The sequence below is a fragment of the Armigeres subalbatus genome, unplaced genomic scaffold (genome assembly GCF_024139115.2).
Source record: "Armigeres subalbatus isolate Guangzhou_Male unplaced genomic scaffold, GZ_Asu_2 Contig611, whole genome shotgun sequence".
Lineage (NCBI taxonomy): Eukaryota > Metazoa > Arthropoda > Insecta > Diptera > Culicidae > Armigeres > Armigeres subalbatus.
In genome coordinates, this window is record NW_026943382.1 from 108,372 (window position 1) to 120,740 (window position 12,369).

At 41.8% G+C, this 12,369-nt stretch overlaps 1 protein-coding gene across 1 annotated transcript; it reads right to left on the bottom strand.

Moving 5' to 3' along the window:
• Positions 1-304: 304 nt before the first annotated feature.
• On the bottom strand, positions 305-754 carry LOC134204476 (uncharacterized). Its single transcript, XM_062679293.1, has one exon. It carries the CDS (start codon positions 752-754, stop codon positions 305-307), a length of 450 nt encoding a protein of 149 aa, XP_062535277.1.
• Between the last annotated feature and the right edge of the window lie 11,615 nt (positions 755-12,369).

Below are 12,369 nucleotides of genomic sequence, written 5' to 3' on the forward strand. Positions count from 1 at the left end.
CGTCGTCTGCTAACTTTTGAAGCACTCTGGTTGCCAGGAATGGAGCACTGTTAGTACCATACGTAACGGTGCACAACTGAACATTTTCAACGGTGAATCGGGATCATCACGCCAAAGGATTCGCTGCAACGGCTGGTCCGACGGGTGGACCAGGATCTGTCGGAACATCTTCTCAATATCGGCAGCGACAACAAATTGAGGTAATCTGAAGCGCATGATTATCTTGACTAAGGTGTCTTGGATGGTTGGACCAGGAAGCAGAACATCATTCAGAGAGAGGCCTGATTTTGAGCGGCAAGAAGCGTCAAAGTTTTGTTGTGGAGCTGTCCATTTTCATTACGGCATGATGAGGCAGGAAATACTGTGGCTGTATATTGAATTCCCCGGGGTCAACCTCCTGCATGTGGCGGAGCTCCAAGTACTCCTTGACGAACTTGTGATACAATATTTTCTTCTCCGGATTCGTTTCCAGAGACCGCTCCAAACTATAGAAGCGGCGGGTTGCATTGTATCGGTTGTCCTTCAGCTGCATCAGAAGCTCTTCGCGCTTGGGTAGTTTGACGATGAAGCGACCATGTGTATTTCTCGTGGTATTCCGGATGAAGTGTTCTTCGCAGAATCGTTCCGAGGGAGACCAGCCTCGGTTGTCCTGCACTTCTTCTAGCTGCCAGAATCGGTTGACTAGCTCTTCGATAGCACATGGGTTGCTGAACTGGCAGGTGCAAGGATTTGCATGGTCATGATCATTCAGCATGCACTCACCGGAAATCACCCAACCAAACTCGGTATTCTGCAGCAACGGCAGCTGTTCTCCGATGGTTATCCGTCCGTATCGGAGTACTTGGAAGAAATGTGCTGCACCCAGAATCAGATCAATGCTTCCAGACACAGCAAACTAGGATCGGCAAGATCCACGTGTGGAGGAATCGACCAGCTACGTGTATCTACGGTGAATTGCGGGAGCTTGACTGTTATCGACGGAAGAACGAGCATGGAGGTATCCAACGAGAACGGAGCGACTCGAGACATAAGCGTGACTGTGGATTGGTATTCGACAGAGACAGACTTGTTTCCAATTCCACTAATAACGATGGAATGTGGGAGACGAGATCGTAGATTTGAAGTCGTTCGCAAAGAGCTCTCGAGATAAAATTCCGTTGAGATGCACAGTCCAACAAGCAGCGTGCAACCTTGGTGCTTCCCTTACCATCTCGGATGTTTACGAGCGCGGTAGGCAAGAGAACGAATCCCGGGCACGGTTCCTTGACATGTGATACGAGAGCGTATTGCGGTGCTACGGAAGCACCTTGAACATCGGCTTGGTTAACAGTGATGGTAGCGGGGAGTTCTTGCTGGATGGAAGGTTGCGAAGCTGACTGAGTGGATACTTGGGAACCTGGTTGTGTAACTCTACTGGATTGTCCACCAAAAGGATGTTGGAAATCTTCGTGCGTATGAAGAAGAGTGTGATGCTTTCTGGAGCACATCCGGCATCCCTGACTGGTACAGTTCCGGGCAAAGTGGGAACTTGATCGTAAACAATTCATACAAAGTCTTTTCTGTCTTACCAAATCCATCCGCTGACCGACGTCTAGATTCCGGAAGTCCGAGCAGTGGTAGAGATAGTGATGTTGACCGCACTTGGCGCATGGCTTTGCTGGAATTCCAACGGTGGAAGCTTGAACGGATGAACTACTGGACGATACTGCAGTGGCTGTTGCAGGATAAGCGAAGGATTTCGTTGATTTAGACTTGAAGCGGGGCAGAGGTGGTGGTGATGGACTGGTAGGAGCGACTGCAATCAAAACTCGAGCGTAATTCTGCAAGAAGTTGACCATTGTGACGTACGAAGGCATGGTCGTGGATTCATCAACGGTCAAATCTTCCGTCTTGGCGATTCCTCCCAAAACCGAGGCGATATTTTCCGAGTCGAGCCTTGTGCAATAGCTCTCCCATTCCCGAAGTGTGTGGTGATCCAGACGGATTGACAATTGGTACACCAGGAGAGAGCTCCACTTGTCTGCGGGTTCACCAAGGCTCTTGAGGACGGATAATTGCTGCTCAAAATGGTCTACGAGCGTCAGCAACTCTTCTGCTGATTCGCGCTTCATTGCTGGGGTGTCGAAGAGGCTCTTTATGGCATTTGACCAGCTGACGTTTATTTTCGAACCGAAGCCGAAGAGTTCTCCAAGCATAGGTATATCCTGGCTCAGTTTGTTTAATAGGATCAAGGATACGGGCTGCTTCTCCCTCCACAACCCCTTTAAGGTACTGCATCTTTTCCACCGCGCTGATATCACCTGGGAACCGATGGTGGACTCGAATGAATCCCGGAACACGCACCAATCCTCCAACCTTCCACTGAACTTAGGCAGATTTAGCTCAGGAAGCTTTACTCGAAACAACTGAGCGGGTGGCATAGCATTGCTAGAGGAAGAAGTAGAAGGTTTGGACAACTTACTTAGGTAGAAGGCGGAGAGCGCATAGTATTTGCCATCAATCTTCATTCGCTCTTGCTTCAGGTCAATCGGGTTGTCTTCGGTTGACAGTATTTCCAGTTGCACTGCGATTTCTTGGTACTGATCGTACAGCTTCTCCAAACGTTTCGACCACGCTTCCACATGCCCTTTCAGCTTGGAATCTGTTTCATACTCCTTGGCATATCGCTCCAATAACGTCAACGAATCGATTATATTTGCCTTTTTTCTTTGCAACTCTTCAGCCATTTTGGTTTTGTAGCGTCACTTCCGGTCGTGCGTTAAATTTTATGTGCCACTATTTTTGATTTTGAAGACTTTTTCAAATCGCAACAAAACTTTTGGAAACAATTTATTTTTTCAACAAATCTTTGTTCAGACACACCGCACTTTTCCCACACGAAGCCGCCGAGCAACAGCAACGATCTCACAGCACAGCTGATCTTGTTTACATTCGCACACACTACCGTCAATGACACTACTTCAATGGGCGATTGATAGGTTTATTTGCTCTGTGGTTTTGTTGCAATTCGATCACTTTAGAACAAAATGGTACTGACCGGGGACGCTACTACACTTTTCATACACTAAAGGCCATTTGCAATTCATGTACACTTTTAGCTTTCAATTTCGCACTTTTCCCATTTGGGTGTTTTTCCGCACTGATTCACATCCGGCTCGAAGGACCATTAAATGTTCAAGCACTCGCCGTTCGTGTACGGCTACTATTCCTCTCGTTTGTTCCTGATCGCTCCTCCGCAATGTCTAATTTCTTCTTCCACTAATCGCTTCACTTTCTTCCGAAAATTGGGTCACTTTGTCACTGTGAATCGCTTCCTGATGATATTCACTTCACCCCGTGCGCGCGTAATTAATTTTGGAACTGTTTCGGACCTTATCTAGTGATAATTCGCAGTTTGCCCTTTCGTCGACTGAAACTCGCGACGGACGATTTGTATCTATCTTTATTTACGTTTTGCAATCTAACACATACAACAAATCCTTAATATTATACTACATTCATGTTTGGTTTATGATGTTGCGCACAGTGGGTGCGTGTGTGGAATAATAAGGTAAGTATTATTTTAGTGTTTTTTGTGTATTGCGTGTTGTGAAGTGTAAGTTATGTTTTTATTTACAGGTTTGTGTACTCATTATTTACAATATTTACATTTATAACAATTTTCATTTTACAAGCAAAAACAAATAATTTAGTATTAAACAGTAGTCATGAAATGATTGTTTTGTTATCGTTGAAGTTGCTTTTGTTTTGTTTTGCTTTTTTGAATAAAAAGACGAAATCAAGAAAACCATTAATTATATTTCAATCTCATAACACGCTATTCACTATATAATGATTCTCCATTTGAAAGGTGGACAATTTTTCCATGCAGAAACCAGAACCGTATACTTCAAGGGTTCACAGATTCAACCGCTGAGCATTGAAAAATGAAGGAAATTGTCATTCTGAGACTTTCTGAGGTGCAGCCTTGGGTCTTGGGCGAAGGGAACGTCCCTTAATTATGTCACGCAGAAAGTGATAATTAACACAAAAGCCGGCATATACAAATAGTTTATCCGCCTTTATCATATGTTACGCGGGATTTCAAACCCCTCCTCCCCACCATGTCACACTTTTTGTATGAGAGCTCAAAAAACTGTTGTATTGACCATCACGTTTCCTCGCTCCTTATGCGTGACATGATTTATGGACGATCCCAAACGACCATTGTTTACGTTGCTCAATATTTGAATGACACTTTTGTAAAGTAACATGAATAGTTATGTCAAAAATATTTATTGAAAATTTGGTACGTACAATAAATCCGTTTTTCAAAGTCACACTCAATAACGGTAAACTTAAAAATGTATGAAATGCTTCCTTTTGGATACCCCTAGCATATACCTGCTAATATATTCATTTTTCCTTTAAATTCTTTGATATTATCTAGGTGGCCGTCTTGCCCCATATGGGTGGCACTCTTGCCCCGTAGCCCAAAAAAACTCGTTATTTATAACCATTTTTAAAACGCTTCAGAAATAGCTTTTTTGCATTTATTTTTTCTGGGACTCAATCATTAGTGAAAATATAAGTGTAAATTGGTATTGAAACCATATCCAAGTTTTAACAAAGAGTTTTTCAAAAGTTACTGAACAAAGTGCTTAAGGTGGCACACTTGCCCCAAATTCCGCTATGTACTGTCTTTCGCATAGTTAGCCCAGCTGCCAGGCCTTGTGATTTGGTAGACTATTTTCGTCATAACTTTCTAAATTAAACTTTAGCGCTAAAATTGGTTGAAAATTGCTATATGCAATGATAACGTTTTTATAAAGTGAACAGATTGGGTAGATTTGGATTATAGTTACATAATTTTTCATCTTCAAATAACAAATACCAAACTCAAAGACCACCATTTCGGTACGTCTTTGTAAAATAAATGTAAATCCGATGAAGGTAAATATGCAGAGAGTGGTATGGAAATGTAGAACTGGTTATCAGCTACTAGTAATTGTAACATATTTGAGGTTATGGCTTTCAGTCTTCTTATGCTCAAAAACGGGTTTTACGTTTTTATCCGACGTTTCGGTTACATATATTGTACCTTTATCAAGGAGTTAACAAAACGTTCTATGCTAAGACAATGTAACAATAAAACGGGACTTAGTTAACTACTTGATAAAGGTACTATATATGTAATTGAAACGTCGGATAAAAACATAAAACCCGTTTTGAGCATAAGAAGACTGAAAACCATAAGCTCAAATATCACAATCATAGTCGATCTCTCCTAGAAAGTAATTGTAACATTTGTAATATTTAGACTCTAGTAGGTCCCCTATTGGTTATTTTGCGTTACGAATGAATGCCCTATTTTATCGAAGGTGTGAAAGCATACGAGTTCGCTCGCTCGTTCACAATCCAGATGTGAAAATATTAAATTTTGATAGCGCTCGCGCTTCGTTCGCGAAAAACAACCGTAAAAACAATTCCAACGAAAATCAGACGTGTCTTCCCCAGCATTTACCGAAAACACTTGCAATGGTATGTCCGGGGCAAAGGGATGCGGAGGTAATTTCATGTCGATCGTTCGTTTTTAACCCATTATCAATAATTAATTATTCGTTCATTATCGACGAGTTTTGGGGCGGTTTAATGATTGAAGGCCCACATTGGAGGTGGATGCTGCAGCAAAGGGACGCATGCTGTATTCATGCGATGCAGTTTAATAAATTTTAATTCCATCGTATGTTCCCGCGGCGTACTTTGGCAATGAAAACGTAAATCAGCCACAATCCAAATATGATTTCCAGAGATTAAAATATTCGAAAATGGCTTGTTTCTTGCAGTCACAGCGCAATGTCAATATAGTATGCGTGTCTTGAAATCTCAATTTATTTAAAAGGGATTATCATTCACAAAAAAGTGTGTTGTCTAAAACTGAATAAGACAGCGAAAATTTTCAAAAACATAACCCAAATTCGAAGAACAAATGAAAATTATTGTAGATTGATTTGTTTGCACCATGAACAGAGTGAATTTTTTTTCACTTTTTGGAAAAAAAAACAATATGTTGCCTGATGTATTTATTCGCAAAAATATCCTCAAGGTAACCATTCTGCGAACGAGCGAAGGATTCCAAAGTATTTTTCATTGTACCATAAACATAAACAGTCAACATCATCTTAAATTACAAATAATATTTAACATTAACCTCACGGAGATCGAAAACACATAGAGAAAATAGCCACACAGCTAGACGACATAATAGTCGATTGCGAAACAATTGAAAGAGCTGAGCAATGTATAAAAAAAAGTATATCGCATTGATATTGTAAAATACACATAGGAACAAAAAACAATTATTGAAACAGGTAACCAGAGAGTAAACTAAACAAGCAGTAGAATAAAACCAAAACGCGAACAAAAGTGAGTCCATCAACGGGGCTCGTATACATGCAGCTGACCACATTCCCAGCGATAAAGCGCGAATGCAAACAATGAATGAATAGGGAATATGCTGGTGAACAGAAATGCTACAAACTAATTTAATTGTAATTTTATCATGTGGTTGTAGTTAAATGAAACATGAAAACAGTTTTGTATAAAAAGGATGAAAATAAAAGAGAGCGGATTATCGACAAACAAATTAAAACAATGACAGGCAAAACATATTGATTTGATTTCTATATCACATGGCCTCCTAGTCGTAAAATTCATAGCTGATGATAAAGTTCTTCCATTATAATAGAATCAATCCGTATGTAAGTATGTGTGTCTTTACTTTGGTGGCTTCCAATCGTTAACCTTCATACTACACTGCCATGAATCGCATATTTGTCCAATATGAATGGGACAGATACGCGGTTCACGGCAGTACAGTGCTCCAAAAAATCTAACTTACGGTATATTGATCCGGAATTGACTTAGTAATATCTCAGGCATTTCTCAACCAAATTCACATGTTTGTATACCCAAAATAATAGCCAGCTCATCAATTTTCCGAAACTGACCTCAGATTATTGGTCGGCTACACCGACATCCTGTAATCGTCGGAGGAAGGATCGTCAGTTGGCCACTTTTCTATGGACGAAAATCGCACACAGGTTTAGAACTACACTTATAATGAAACAAAACTAGGAAAAACGAAGGGAATAAGAATACTAAACGTAAGTGGACACAATTCGTAACTGATACTTATCTAATGAGCTTTGTTATTTACAGAAAGTTTTTAATATACAACATATTAACAATATACACATGGGAAGTTTATTAGGGCCCGTAGCAGGCATTTCATCGTCTTCCCATATTTGTTTAATACATATGGTGCAGAACTTCATACAGCTGCTCACTGCCATGTTTGAGAAGTTCAGCCGGGAGTTTCCCCGCAGCCTTATTGTTTTTCAGCTCTTTTAAAGCTTTATTAACCTCATCTAGTGTAGGCGACTCCACAGCTTGGCCATCGTCGCTAATATTTATTCTGCTCACCGATGCACCGTCACTTCCATTATTCAACAAAGTCTCGAAATGTTGCTTCCACCTGGCAGCCACTTCGGTTTTATCGGTCAGCTTGTTGGAAGTTGCACATGACGAGAGGTGACGCTGTCTTTCTCCGCACACCATTGGCAGTCTTATAAAACCTCCGCATATCGTTCTACTCCATTTTTTCCTACGCCTCGCTAATCACTTGTTCTTCATATTCTTTTTTCTTCCTTCTTCCTGTTTTTCGACTGCCCTTGCTTCTTTGTACCGATCTCTATTCGATCGGGTACTCGACACCAACATCCTGCTTCTGGCAACGTTCTTCTCGTCTGTAACTCTCTGACACTCCACATCGAACCGATCCATCCTGGGTCGCCTCTGTGCATTGCCTACCACTTCTCGTGCTGTTGTGCTCACCGCTCCATGGATCGACTCCCATAGATCGTTGCACTTATCCGTTCGTCGAACTTCTGGCGGTACTCAGACTCAGGTACTCAGGTAGTCCTTCCGCCGACAATCGCTGGATATTGTAACGCATCGTTCGCTGTGATCTTTCGTTCGATACAGTTGACAACCGTGATCGAATTTTGCTGACAACGAGGTAGTGATCAGAGTCAATGTTCGAACCTCGGTAGGTCCGCACATCGAAAACATCCGAAAAATGGCGTCCATCCACCAGAACATGGTCTATTTGATTGCAAGTTTCACCATTTGGGTGTCTCCAGGTATGTTTTCGCGTTCTTTCGTGCAAAAGTAGGTGCTACTGATGGTCATCCCTCTGGCAGTAGCGAAATTTATTAGCCGTAGGCCATTGTCATTGGTAGCGGAGCGAAGGCCCTCCTTGCCAATTAGGGACGGACCTCTAATTGGTCCTCCTGAGCGTTAGCGTCCCCGATAACAATTTTCACGTCATGCTTTGGGCACTCTCCATAGGCTTTATCAAGACACTCATAAAACGTGTCTTCACGTCGTCGGATTTATCGTTTGTCGGTGCGTAAACGTTGATTAGCTAATGGGTTTCCGCATCACTCGCTTCATCTGCTTGCTCATCACTACGAAACCAACTCCATGCTCTGCTTTTCCGCCGTAGCTGTGATAGATGTTATGCTTGAATGCAGTGTCGGTCGTGGGGTCCACGGCTCAGAATTCACGTTCTCCGGTTCTAGGCCATCGGACTTCTTGAATAGCGGCCACGTTTACTCCAACCTTCTGCAGTTAACGAACCAGAAGGCTCACTCGCCCAGATTCATTTAGGGTCCTGACATTCCAGGTACCGAGCTTCCAATCATAGACCTTATTTTGTAGCCGGGTCGGTTGGTCGGAATTACAATTAAAGTTAATAAAGCCTAGCAATGCTTTGATAAAATTAAGAATAGCCTATGTTTCAACAAAAGGAAAATTCTACAATGTAATGTTTCCAAGTGTTGGTATTTCATATGCGGTATAAAAACGCCAAACTCGAAAGAAAAGGTTATGAATAAAAGAAAGAAAAGAATCAAAAATGAAATTTAGGTTAAACACAAATAAATTTTAATGTGCGAAACTCGAATGACCAGCCTTTAACCTTCCGCATCTCGCTTCAACTTTCATAACACGAGAACTCGCGTGTTGTAAAAAGTACAACAGCCCTAAAATCCGTTAATATGAAGCCAATTCAAATTATATCAACGTGATTTTTTCGGGAAAATAACTTTTTTTAAATCCAATGGATCTTCTGCTGGTCCTCCGGAAGATCCGGAACCAACGGAACACCGGTGAAAATAGTCCATCTTCACAACAAATGGCGCAATGTTTCTTATAAGAATTCTAAAAACTCTAAAAACTCTGAAAAAATCTAAATCCATCTATAATCCCATGTGGCCCTATGAGTCAAGAAAAAAATGATTTATAGTTCTCCCACTGAGCGGTGCTAGTGTACATGAAAATACCAGTTTGGTTCGATATCTCGAGATCTATGGGATTTAGGAAATTTCCGTCTTCTACAAAGTTGTTCAAGGATTAGAAACCAATATGTTGAAAAACTGTTAAGTTCAGAAATCAGCCGTAAGGCGGCACTAGTGTATATGAGTTAATAGTTTGGTTAGATATCTCGGGATCTGTGGGAATTAGAAAGTTGCCGTCTTCTACAAAGTTGTTCGAGGATTGGAATACAATAGCTAATTAGCTTGAAATTCATCCGCAATGTGGCGCTACTAGTTTAGAAATAGGTAAACTAACCAATCACGTACATGCATCACTAGCACAGACATCAAAAATCAATCACTTGCGGGTTTGGATCTAATCCTCAGTTTCAACAAGATTTTACGCATAGCAGACGCATCAAAGCGATCGTAGCGGAGCGGACACAGCATCACGGAGGCGCTAGTAAGCTTTTCAAAGAAAATCCATCGCATTGGTGGTAATGCTCGATGTGTTGTTGCAGATCATTCATCCTCAACGAACCAGAATTTCATATGAAGAAAAGGTTGACCTTAAAAATAGCACTGTGGCGATCCCGCACCGCCAATGCCGATGCTGAAAATTTATTACAAATTGTGGTGTCAGTTAGTTGGAAAGGAACATTGGGAAAAGAAAATTGGTTCTTCTCAGGACCAACATTTTATGAAAAGAAAGAGTTAATTGCGAAAATGGACTGTTTCGGTGGCATCGGGTTCGGCGTGGTTGCTGTTAGTGATTCCATTAAAATTCACTACATCATCTCCCTCCGACGCGCTATCAAATTCGCTATTTACGATTGAGTTTTGCACTTTGAAGAAAGTTTATATCGGATAGTCGTATAAACCTTCTTTTGTATAAAACCAATGAAGACGCCACCTCAGTGGAAACTATCTACAACAACCACCCATCGGTGAACGTCACTCGGACAGACAGATGCCGAAAGATAATGTTTTGTAATATAAAGAAACTTCGTCCTGAGTCAAATTTCTGTTGTCATTCCTCGCAACAATACGCATCTTAGATAAACAACATCTCATATCCAAATTCAGAATCTTGCGAGAAAATTTCATTGAATTCTTAGAATTTATCATTCTCCGAAAGGTCCGTTGTCTGCGGAATCCCGATCAAAATGGCTCTCGCGCGCCGAAAAGCAGCTTTCTTACATATATCTAAAGTAATTCCATTAGCCCCATCCCTTCATTAATCGTTATGAGTGCACATTATTACACCCATATCAGCTCACAAAGGGGCGGGGCTAACGGGCTTAATTTATTAAATACAAGAAAGCTGCTGTTCGACGCGCGCGAGCCATTTTGATCGGGATTCTACAGAAAGCGGTTCGACATTCGATGCAGCGGAGCGGACACAGCAGCACGAAGTGGGTGGAAGTGTGGCAATGCTGTAAATTTATTTCAACCTTTGGAGGCTTACCGAAAAATCATCAAGTGGCGGTCGGACAGTTGCAATGCAAGATGTCGACAAGCGATTGGATGCAGTTAGTTATTGGAATGGGAATTGGGAAAAGAAAATTGGTTCTTCTCAGGACCAACATTTTACGAAAAGAAAGAGTTAATTGCGAAAATGGACTGTTTCGGTGGCATCGGGTTTGGCGTGGTAGCTTGGTTGCTGTTAGTGATCGTATCCATTCAAATTTACTACATCATCTCCCTCCGACGCGCTATCAAACTCGCTATTTACGATTGAGCTTTTCAGTTTGAAGAAAGTTTATTTCGGATAGTCGGGTCAACCTTCTTTTGTATAAAATCAATGAAGACGCCACCTCAGTGGAAACTTTCTACAGCAACCACCCATCGGTGAACGTCGCTCGGACAGACAGATGCCGAAAGATAATGTTTTGTAGTATGGAGAAACTTCGTCTTGAGTCAAATTTCTGTTGTCATTCCTCGCAACAATACGCATCTTAGATAAACAACATCTCATAACAAAATTCAGAATCTTGCGAGAAAATTTCATAGGATTTTTAGAATTTGTAATTCTCCGAACGGTCCGTTGTCTGCGGAATCCCGATCAAAATGGCTCGCGCGCGTCGATAATCAGCTTTCTTATATCTAATCAGTGGCGTAGCCACGAGGGTGGTTTTGGACAACCCCCCCCCCCAAAGACAAAATTTTCAGAACAAATTTTTTTTTCGAAAATAAAATGTTCGGAACACCCCCCCCCATCCCCAGACTAATTTTCTAGCTACGCCACTATATCTAATGAAGTAATTCCATTAGCCCCGCCCCTTCATTAATCGTTATGAGTGCACATTATATTTACACCTATATCAGACCACAAAGGGGCGGAGCTAACGGGCTTAATTTATTGAATACAAGAAAGCTGCTTTCCAGCGCGCGCGAGCCATTTTGATCGGGATTTCGCAGAGAGCGGTTAAATAAGATTTTACGCAGAGCGGACGCAGCGGAGCGAACACAGCAGCACGAAGGCGCTCTGGTAGCATTTTCAAAGGAAAATCATCGAATTGGTGGTGGAAGTCTGCGTTGGTGGTCGTCATTCAACCTCAACAAACCAGCATTTTATGTGAAGAAAGGGCTGATTACAAAAATGACGGCTGTTTCGATCCCGTGCGATGCAGTGGCGATGCTGAAAATTTATTCTTTATTGTGGCGTCTTGGCGAAAACTCATCGAGTGGTCGTCGAACAATAACAGCACGAAGTAGAATTCTAACCCTAACGTTTCGACAAGCATTGGGTTGCAGTTAGTTATTGGAAAGGTGCATTGGGGACACAAAATTGGCCCTTCTCAGGACCAGCATCTTCTGAACAGAAAGGGTTGATTGCAAAATGGACTGTTTCCGTGGAACCGGCGTTTGGCGTGATAGTTCGGTTGCTGTGAGCGATTCCATTCATTCGAACAAATTTGTTGCGTTGTCACTCACCGACGCGCGCTTATGATTTTGCTATCGAAGGGTAACTTTCTGTCAACGCCAAACTATTAATTTTGGACTTTGA

What these genes read in the sequence shown, in the direction of transcription:
- LOC134204476 (XM_062679293.1), bottom strand. Translation starts at nt 754, where the DNA reads ATGCTGAATGATCATGACCATGCAAATCCTTGCACCTGCCAGTTCAGC.